Source organism: Chrysochloris asiatica, unplaced genomic scaffold, assembly GCF_000296735.1.
Source record: "Chrysochloris asiatica unplaced genomic scaffold, ChrAsi1.0 scaffold00116, whole genome shotgun sequence".
In the NCBI taxonomy this organism is placed as follows: Eukaryota; Metazoa; Chordata; class Mammalia; order Afrosoricida; family Chrysochloridae; genus Chrysochloris; species Chrysochloris asiatica.
The window spans coordinates 8,143,173-8,154,275 of NW_006408634.1; the positions used below are offsets into that span (position 1 = coordinate 8,143,173).

The window sequence follows — 11,103 nt, forward strand, 5'->3', positions numbered from 1 at the left end:
TGGCACCTAACAACAACAACAACAACAGCTGGAAGGTTGTCAATTCAAATCCACACAGAGGTGCCTTTGGAGACAGGTCTGCTTTCAAAAGGTCACAGCCTGGAAAATCCTATGGTACTCCACTCGGCACACATAGGGTCATTCTATTCCACGTGAGATGATGTTGGAGTTACGAGAAAGCCTAGAATGTATCTATCTGTCCCTAAAGAAGGAGGAGTGTCTCCCTAGGGAGCAAAGCGATGGACCGTGTAGAACTAAACTGAACATGAAGCCAAGAAGAACACTGTCTTTGGAAGGAGTCAAGTTCTTGTTGCCTTCTCAGAGATATTGTCCAAGATTCTAATCTTCAGGGAAGCAGAATTAGACAAGAGAGGGTCCTGAGGCCAGATAGAGAGAGCATCTTCTACAAGATCTGAAACTTCCAGGCACTCTGATCCTTATAGTCCAGAGGGTCCATGGGGTTGTAGGTGAATTTCCAGGTCCCTGTGGGGTCCTTGAATTCCAAGCTGTCCATAGGGCTGTAAGAGCCATAACTCTGACCCGATAGGGAGGTAGGGGACTGAGCCAGCGATGGTCCCACAGACGGGCCAGATAAGGGACTCAGAGCTGGGCCTCCCAGCTGGGGCACCATGGGAGAAAGGTAGGGATCCAGGCCACTGAAAAAGGAGCTTGGAGACCCGTATGCTGAAGGGGAAGAGCAGAAAGCAGAGGCTGGGGCATAGGTCATAGCATAGGGGGCTGAGGTCAGGGCAGGCCCTGAGGCCACTAGCCCAGACCTCTGGGGGTCAGGTAAAGGGGACTCTGAGGCTGGACTCCAGATGGACACAGTGGCCACTGCTGTGGTGGAGGAGCCTGAGGGGCCAGGTAGAGGGGGGCTGTAGGAATCTGCTATGCCCAGGGCATCTGGACAGACATCCGTAGAGGCTCTAGGAGATGTGCCTGCTTTCCTCTTTGCAGGACGAGCCTTGGTGATACCTCCTGGGGGCTGTTGCTGTTTTAGCTGTTGCCGCTGCTGTCTACACTTAGCCCTGCGGTTCTTGAACCAAACCTGGGGAAGAATAGGGGAGACTGAGTAGGAAAGAGGCCCAGGCGAAACTTCATGATGCTCAGGAATGATGATTCTTATTGGTAGGAGATGTCAGCTTCACATCTTCCTAGTTTACATTCAGTTATGAGACAATACACCCACCCCCCCACCCATCCATCCATCTATCCACCCATCTACCCACTCACCCACCCACCCATCCATTCACCCACCCATCTACCCACCCACCCATCCATCCATCCAATTACCCACCCACTCACCCATCCATCCACACATCCATCCATCCACCCATTCACTCATCCATCCATCCATACTTACATACATTCATCTATCAATTAACTATCTAGTCATTTATTCATATACATATTCATCTATTCATCCATCTAATTATTTGTCCAATCATCCATTCAGCCATCCTCTGGCTCATACATCTATTCACCCATCCATCCAGTCATTTACCCATATATACATACAGTTACATGTTCTTCTCTTCCTCCAGCCAATGGCACATACATACACATAGAGATTGCACTCTACTTTCTGATGTGCCTGTCCTCGAGGGAAACCCTCATGTGGAGTGAAAATGCTGCCAGGATCAGGACCAGCATTCAGATTGTGAGACTTGGTAACACCATAGCAATGGGAACTTGGTGTGTTCTATGTTACTTTCTGATTTGGGGCAGGTGACCACCACCTGCTCAATAGTTGAGTTTCTGAAGTTTCTCAACAACAAATATTGTGGAAGAAACCATTGAGCAGGATAAGGGGAAATGGACTGCGTTGGTAAGTGAAGGTTGCAATTTTAAATGCAATGATCAGTGTGTTGTTGTTAAGTGTCGTCGAATTGTTTCTGACTCACAGCGAGTCTGTATAGGGTTCCCAAGGAGCAGCTGGTGAGTTTGAACCACTAACCTTGTGGTTCAGTGCTTTATCCCACAGCACCATACCAGACTCAAAGGATCTGCGGTGTTGTTGTTAAGTACTGTGGAGTCGGTTCCAACTCATAGTGACCCTGTACAGGGTTTCCGAGGCTGTAAATCTTTACAGAAGCAGAAAGCCTCATCTTTCTCCCATGGAACAGCTAGTAGTTTCGAACTGCCGACCTTGAGGTTAGCAGTCCAATTTGTAACCACTACGCTACCAGAGCTCCTTTAAATGATTGGTGTAAGTTTCATTAATCAAGTAACACTTGAGTCAAGATTTAAACAAGGTAATGGGATGAACCATGTTGTTTTCTGAGGGATAAGCATTTCAGGTAGCAGGAACAGAGTGTGCAAAGGTCCTGAGGCAGGAGTATGTTTGGAAGGCACATTAGAGGAAGATCATTAGGGGTCATTGTGGATGGAGTAAAATGAGAAAGGGGGGTCTGGCAAGAGAATTCACTGAAATAGTAGGTGGGTGGGGAGGCATTAAGCCACGTTAAACCATTGGCTGTTAACTCTATGATCCCTCTCAATACTCTGGGTCCCAGAAAGGCCCCATGGATGTCTCAGAGGTCCAGGAGTGGCCCAAGGACCACAATATCCTACCTGAACCCTGGACTCGGGCAGGTTGATCTTCAAAGCCACCTCCTCACGGGCATACACATCCGGATACTGGGTCTTAGCAAACAGGGCCTCCAGCTCCTCCAGTTGGCTCCGAGTGAAGGTGGTGCGCTCACGCCGTTGCTTCCTTGGAGCACCTGGGGTGGGAATAGGGACATGAAGCAGTCAAGTGACCCAGCCTCCAACTCACCTCCTCTCTCAGTGCCGGGACAACTGGTGAGGGAGATCCTGAGGCTGGGTGGGGACCCGAGAAGCCTTTTCTGGGTGTCTGTCTGTCCAGATTAAGGATGTTCCCATTCCCCCAGGAACTGAGATGCCCCTTTGTCATTTTTAGGTTCATGCCTCATCCCAAGGGGAAGCAGCATTAGCCCTCCTGTAAGGAGATAGTGAGTTTGTCTTCTTTCTCCTTCTAAAATCTACTATGCACTAAGACATATGCAGGAAAGGGGAACTTCCTGACACAGTGGCTTCAACGTTGGGCTCAAATGTAGCAGCAGTGGTGAGGATGATGAAGCATTAGGTAATGTTTCATTCCGTTCTACATAGGGTCACTATAAGTCAGAACTGACGCAATAGACCTTACCAACAGGACATCTGCAAAGAACCCTGTTGGAGCAATAGTTACGCACTCAGCTGCTAACTGAAAAGTTGGTGGTTTGAACCTGTCCAGTGGCTCCATGGGAGAAAAATGTGGCAGGCTGTGTCTGTAACGATTGTTACTGATGTTGTGGTTAAGGGATGCCGAGTTTGCTCTGACTCATAGTGACCCCGTATAGCAGTTCCAAGAGTGGCTGGTGAAGAGAAGCAGTGATGCCTGAGATGGAGGCAGAGACGATGACGTGGAGAAATGGAGCAGCTGGAGACTTTAGACCCAGAGAGGGAGAGGGACTATGTGCTGATGACTGGGGGGCAGGCTTGCAGGGTATACCCTTTGGTTGATTGATGATGCATGGAGGGGATTGTAATCATGGCAATTGGCAATGAAACAATATACGATAGGATGAATGTAAAACTAATGTTCTCCCATGTAAACTATCACATAATTCACAATAAAACATTAAAAAAAAAAGTGGCTGGTGGGTTTGAACCGCCAACCTTGAGGTTAGCATTTCAGTGCTTATCCTACAGTGCCACACCAGGACTCCAGTCTTGGGAACTCTAAGGAACAGCTCTACTCCATCACCTGGGGTCACTAAGAGTCAGAATCATTTCAATGACACATAACAGCAACATCTAAGATACATGCAGTTGAAACATTACATTGTTGATATTCAACCCATAAAAACTGTGATTCAGCATAATGCAAAAAGAAGCTATCAGAATAACCCCACAACCTTTTGCTGAGAACCTTCTAGACCCAGGGGAAGACTGATACTAAGACACATAGAGATCTCCAAGGGATGTTGGGCACACTGATATTGAAAGCAGACAAGGATTTTCCTGCAGAGGCTGCAGAGAGAGAAAGCTTTCCTCTAGAATTAGTGCCCTGAAGTTTGGACTTCTAGCTTCCTAAACCGAAAGAATACATTTCTATTTGTTAACAACAACAAAAAATCATAATAATGCCACAGATAGCTGAGTGCTGACTTAGCTTTTAAATAAAGCATTGCTTCTGCTGCTGTTACTGTTAGATGTCACCAAATCAGTTCTGACTCATAGAGACGCTATGCACACAGAATGCACCATCCTCACAATCATTGCTAGGTCTGAGCTCATTGGTACATTGCTAACAGATATCAATTCTTCTTGGTTCTCCATCCTGATCCTGCATCTCAGGAGAGCCACTAGCCTAAATATCTACGAATGTCCTTGTGCTTTTTTACATCCGTAAGTAATAGATAAAGAGACCTGGTGGTGCTGTGGGTTAAGTATTGAGCTGCTAACTGTAAGGTTGTTGGTTTAAACCCACCAGCCGCTACTCAGGCGATAGATGGAGGTATTTGCTCTGATAAAGACTGTACTTTCAGAAATTCTAAGGAGCAGTTCTACTGTGTCCTATCTGGTTGCTATGAGTAGTGGGTTTGGGTTTTTGATTTGAAGTGCTGGATTGTACAACGATCCGTCTGTCCGTTTACGGAGGTGGCTTGTATGTTGCTCTGATGTGGGATGTTCTATCATAAGTACACGGGGGCTTTTAAAAGGTCATGGAAAAACAGTGTTGAAAGATTTTTTTCTATGAACTTTTTAAAGCTCCTTTATATTTCAAATACCAGCAAGGACACCGTGGTGGACAGATTTCAGCAGTTTCCAGACTAAGACAGACTAGACTAGGAGGGAAATCCTGGTGATCTGCTTCCAAAAAATTAGCAAAAAACCCCCCAAGAACCGTTATGGATCGTAACGGAACAGTGCATGACTGTCTTGTTCTGAGGAATGTCATCTGGAAAACATGCTGTAAAAGGACGTCGTTGGTGAAGCAGAGGACCAACAAGAGTGAGGCAGACTTTCAGTGAGGTACGTTGGCACAATGACCACAACAATCGCGAGGCTGTGGAACACCCTGAGGATGGCACAGAAGCCAGGCAACGTTTGTTTCATTCTGTTGTACAAAGGTCGCCGTAAGTCAGAGTCAGCATGCCAGCTGCTATCCATCTAACATCTGCCTACCTATCCATAACATCTATCATCTATCCATCCAGCCATCATCTATCTATCTACCTATCTATCCATCATCATCTATCTACCTATCCAACCATCATCATCTGTCCATCCAGCCATCATCTATCTATCTACCTATCTATCCATCCATCATCATCTATTCATCCAGCCATCATCTATCTATCTACCTATGTATCCATCCATTATCATCTATCCATCCAGTCATCATCTATCTACCTATCCATCCATCCATCATCATCTATCCATCCATCATCATCTATCCATCCAGCCATCATCTATCTATCTACCTATCTATCCAGCCATCATCATCTATTCATCCATCCATCATCTATCTATCTATCCATCCATCATCATCTATCATCTATCTATATATCATTTTTCTATTCACCTATCAACTGTCATCTATCCATCTCTCTACCCACCCATATATCCATCCATCCAACCATCATCTATATATATCGATCATCAAGTTTTCTATTATCTGCCATCTATATATATATATCATCTATCTATCCATCATCCATATCATTTAGCTAACATCTATCATTTATCTAAGGAGCTCTGGTAGCGTAGTGGTTACGAATCAGGCTACTAACCTCAAGGTCAGCAGTTCACAACTACCAGCTGTTCCGTGGGAAAATGATGAGGCTTTCTGCTTCTATAAAGATTTACAGCCTCAGAAACCCTGTACAGGGTCGCTATGAGTCGATTCCAACACCACGGCACATAACTGCCACCACCATCATCTATCTATCATCTACCTATCAGCCTATCATCTATCCATCGATCTATACACATAAATCATCCATCTATCTATCCATCTATCCATCCATCCATCTATCCATCTACCTATCTCTCTCTCTCTCTATCTATCTATCTAAGACCCTGAGTGACACAACAGTTAAATCGTTAAGCACTCCATCACCATCCTAACTGTTAGCAGTTCAAACCCACTCAGAAGGACCTTGGAAAGCTTTCCTGGTGATCTGCTTCAAACAAGTCCCAACCTTGAAAACCCTCCGGAGCAGTTCTACTCTGCCATGAACAGTAATCAACTCAAAGGCAAGTCTAACAGCAACAGCTTCAAAGTGACACATGATATTGTTCTGCATTTGCAAACGGACACATACTACTGGTGTTTGACTTTGATGTCGCCCCTGCAAGTACTCATCAAAGAAACAAGACCCCACAGACCTCCCCACCCCACAAGAGGTGGAGCTGTACTCACTTGGGTAGGACACAGCTTGTTGCATCAAGTCCATGTTGGGGCCACCCAGGGCCAACGCATTGACGGAATAGTGGGGCCCCGGGTTCATATACGCCATCATGATCTTTGGGGACTCTGGACTCCAGGTCAAGGGGCCTGCAAGAGAAACAGAGGAAGCTCAAACACTCACCAGTGACTCTGTGGCAGCGGACAGGCCCAGGCTGAAATCCTGCCTCTGCCTCTTAGGTGTGTGACCTGCAGCCATCATTCTCAGCCCACTACCAAAAGGCTCTGTGCTTCAGATCACTGGAGGCTTCATGGAGAGCTGGAGACAGCATCCCAAAAGGCAAACTGCCCTTTAGTCGAATGCAAGGGAGGAGTAGCCTATTAGTAAGGTAAGCATGTGCTTACTGGCTAAGTGATCACCACTGCCATCGAGTCAGTTCTGACTCATCGCTGCCCTGTATAGGATTTCTGAGGCTGTAAATCTTCACTGGAGTAGAAAGGGCCCATCTTTTTTCCTGTGGCGTCACTAATGGATTTGAACTGCTAACCTTGAGGTTAGCAGTCCAATGCCTATCCTACAGTATCACCAGGGGTGCCTTTCTAAGCTATGTTGTTGTTATTGTAAAGTGCTGTCGAGTCAGTTCCAACTCACAGCGATCCTGTATAGGGTTTCCGAGGAGCTGCTGGTGAGTTTGAACTTTCAACCTTGCGGTTCAAACTGACCTTGAGGTCGAGTGCTTATTCTACAGAGCCACACCAGGACTTCTAAGCTAGAGTGAGCTGTTTTACGTGGGTTTCACCACATCAGTTTATATCTGTTTACTAATTTGTAGTGAACAACTTCAAATAGGTTTCACCACACATGTGATGTGGTGAAACACATGGAAACTATTCACTACAGATTATCATTAAACTTAAGCAAATTCTGATCTGGTGCTGTAGGATAAGCACTGGACTACTAACTGCAAGTTTGGTGGTTCAAACCCACAAGCCGCTCCTTTTAAACCCTATGCATGGTCTCTATGAGTAGGATCCAACTCAATCGCACTTAAAAACAACAACATCTGCAAATCCAGCCTCCCTTGCTGACTGGGTACTCCATCCCTATTAGGAATTGTAAAGATGAAAGGACCTGATTCTGCAGGAAAAAGCTATGGGGTTGAGAGACAAACAGATGCCAGCCAGTCCTAGACACAGAATCTCTGATGCGCTGAAAAAATGTGAAACTGTTCACTACAGACGATTAAGGAAGCATGGCAGCCCAGGCTTACCTTATAGTTGTGATCAAAGCCCATGTGAAATTGTTCACTACAGATTAGTGAGTAAGCACAAGCAAACTCATGCATAGCTTACTTACTGGCTACTCCATCCCTGTCAGGGATTGTAAATTTGAGAGGCTTTGATGCTGTAGGAAGGTACTGGAGGGTAGGGAGAGAGGCAGGTGTGTCCGTCAGCCGCCGAGAAGCAGAATCTTTGACATGAAGGAAAATATTTTAAAAAGTGAAAATGATTCTCTACAGAGCAGTAGGGAAGCACAAGTAAGCTCATGCTTACCTTGTTTATTGGGTTATCTAACACTGACCCTCACGGCATTTGCAGTGGATACAACATTCCTGATAATCAATCACATTTAGGCAATTCCAGATAGTTCAACGTCATACAAAAAGAGAAACCAGAAGTAGCTATGCCTGCCTATCGCTGCCAATGGCTTTGAAAGGGATCACGTTAGAAGGTCCGGGATAGAGTGGAAGAAAATGTGGAACAAAATTCAAAATTATTAAAAAAAAAAAGTCCAAGCTTACTGAGCAGAAAGAGACTGGAGGAGCCTGAGACCATGTGGTCCTCAACCACGGTTCAGATCTGGAAAGGAACTCACCCTCCTGGCTGACAGTAGATAGGTGTATAGAGGGGGCGGTGACAACCCTAGTAAGGTGTGCTCACCATGGAATGGTCAGTCATTCAGAATCAAAAGGACAACATTTACCTACGGACAAAGTTGAGAAGTGATGGGAAACGGAAATCATAGGGAGGAGGCGGGATAACTGTTGTTACATGGAGGGGATTGCAGTCCTTGAGATGAAACAAAATGTATGATTTGTTGAATGTAAAATCGATGAACTGTTCTGTAAACCTTCACTCAATTCACAATGAAAAGTAAAAAAAGAAGAAAAAGAGCATTTGAAAAACAATGCTACATAACCCAGGACTCAGCTTAGAAATAGGCGCTGTAGGATAAGCACCAGACTGCAATGTGGGATCGAATCTCATGGTCTGCGGTTCAAATCCACCAGCCGCTCCTCGGAAACCCTATACAAGATCGCTATGAGTTGGAACTGTCTCAATGGCACTTAGAGCAATAACCATTGCTGTGTATGGCATTAACTCAACAGCAACACGTTTGGTTTTTCTGGGTGTGGTGTGTCAAGGGACACATTGAAAAGCTGAAAACAGAACCGGCCTTGTAGGCTTGCTCCACAATCGACCCACCGGTCATTGCTTTGCGCAAGCGCATGTCCGCAAAGGCCATGAAAAGCCACTTAACTATTGATTGTGGGTTTACAAAAAAAAAAAATTTAGCGAGGAAACGAGTTCACAAATAGGAAATCCATGTGTACTTTGTGGTGGTGATTGTGTGTTCGTTGAGTCTATTCCTTCACATTCGGACCACATGTAACAAAAGTAGAACTGTCCTATAGGGTTTCCTACATTGGTGGCGCTGTGAGTTAGGCATTGGGCTGTTAAACTAAACGTCTCGTGTTCAAACCCACAAACTGTCCCTCGGGAGAAAGATGAGGTTGTCTGTTCCCATAAAGTTTTATTTACACTCTCAGAAACCCTAGATAGGGTCGCTAACCACAAAGTCAGTAGTTCAAACTTACCAGCAACTCCTCAGAAATCCTATATATTTTCACTATGAGTAGGAATCGACACCATGATGTTAAGCAATAACAAAGTTTTGAACCCAAACCCACTGCCATTAACTTGATTCCAACTTATAGAGACCATTACAGGACAGAGCAGTGTTAGGTCCAAGGGTTCCCAAGCCTGCAAATCTTCAAGGGAGCAGACAGCTTCATTGTTCTCCGTTGGAGTGGCTGGTGGATTTGAACTGCGGACTTTTCAGTTAGCAGCCCAACACTTAACCCACTGCACTACCAGGGCTCCTCAGCAATCTATACAGCGACCAAAGAAAGAAACCATTAAATGATTTCAGCCCCGGTGGTCTAATGGGTTACCCTTGACTTGCTTTAAACTGCAAGACCAGCAGTTTGAATGCACCAGCTGCTCTGAGGGAGAAACTCCAGTAAAGATTTACAGTTTCAGAAACTCTATGGAGACAGCTATGAGTCACAACCCTATACATGGTTGCTGTCTATGGTTCGGAACCGACTTGATGACACTTAACAACAGCAACAGAAATAGACATTTGGACTCCTGGTGTGGTTCTGTGGGCTAAAGCACTGACCACAAGGTCAGTTTCAACCACCAACCTTGTGGTTAACACTCCAGCTGGTGTTTATCCTACAGCACCACACCAGAAGCCCAGAGTCCTACAGGCTGCTAATGGGGACACAGGATCTCAACTCTGGGGCTCTGTTCTCCAAATCTGCTGGTCTGGGTTCCCTACGCCCTTTCCCTCTTCTCCAAGGGGCAATATGGAAACAGAGATAGTGGAAACAGTCTGGTGAACTTGCCTTTGTAAGGACAAATTTTACAAAATGTAGGTATAGTGCAAAGGGTTAATTAAGGTTAGTGCACTCAGCAGCTGATCACCCAGAGGCACCTAGAAGAAAGGCCTGGTGATCAACGGCTGAAAATTCAGCCACTGAAAACCATAGAAGGAGCTCTGGTGGCATTGTAGGATAAGCATTGGACTGCTAACTACAAGGTCTTTGGTTCAAACCCACCAATCGCTCCTCTCGATGGGACGTTCTGCTCCCATAAAGCTTAGCCTTGAAACCCTCTACAGGGTTTCTTATGCATCAGAACCAACTCAGTGGTGGTGAGACTGGTTTGAGATAATCATTCCACAAAAGAAAAATGAGGTACTCTGCTTCCGTAAAGATTTATAGCCTCAGAAACCCTATAGGGAAGTTCTACCTTGTCCTAAAAGATTGCTGAGTTGGACTCGACACAATGGCACACAACAATATTATTGAAAAACTGAGGGGCAGTTTTTCAAGTGGCTGGGGTACTTTTGCAGGTCAGTGATGTAGGGCCTAGGTCGTCGTATGCTAATGGGTCATCTGCTATCCCATTTCATTTTGTTTACAGATTAACAGCTGCAGCCTGGGATTGGATGCTCTTCTCATTTTTGAAATTCCTGATTTCAATCTGCTGCCTCCCTGGTTGATTTTAAAGACAATGGTGTTTCATTTTCTTCCCACAGGGTGGATCTGTTGATGAGACCTTGAGGCTTGAGGCTAGTTCTCAGAGCTTGGAGCTATTCAGCTTTTCCGAGCTATAGGTTCTCACTAAACCACTGTTCCCTTAGGTGGGACAGCTGAGGAAATGATTCCATTTTATGAAAAGGAAAATTGAACAAGGTAGGAGGAAGGTGTCAGCCCAAAGGTTGTTGTTGTTAGGTGCCATCGAGTCGGTACCGACTCATAGCAACCCTATGCACAGCAGAACAAAACACTGCCTGGTCCTGGGGCAACCTCACAATTGTTGCCACACTT

At 45.5% G+C, this 11,103-nt stretch overlaps 1 protein-coding gene across 1 annotated transcript; it reads right to left on the reverse strand.

The window, feature by feature from the left end:
- Positions 1-403: 403 nt before the first annotated feature.
- On the reverse strand, positions 404-6,548 carry CRX (cone-rod homeobox). The gene is made up of 3 exons (XM_006868228.1): positions 6,437-6,548; positions 2,575-2,726; positions 404-1,048 (listed from the first exon to the last, which is right to left on the reverse strand). Exons 1-3 carry the CDS (start codon positions 6,534-6,536, stop codon positions 404-406), a joined length of 897 nt encoding a protein of 298 aa, XP_006868290.1. The 5' UTR covers positions 6,537-6,548.
- Between the last annotated feature and the right edge of the window lie 4,555 nt (positions 6,549-11,103).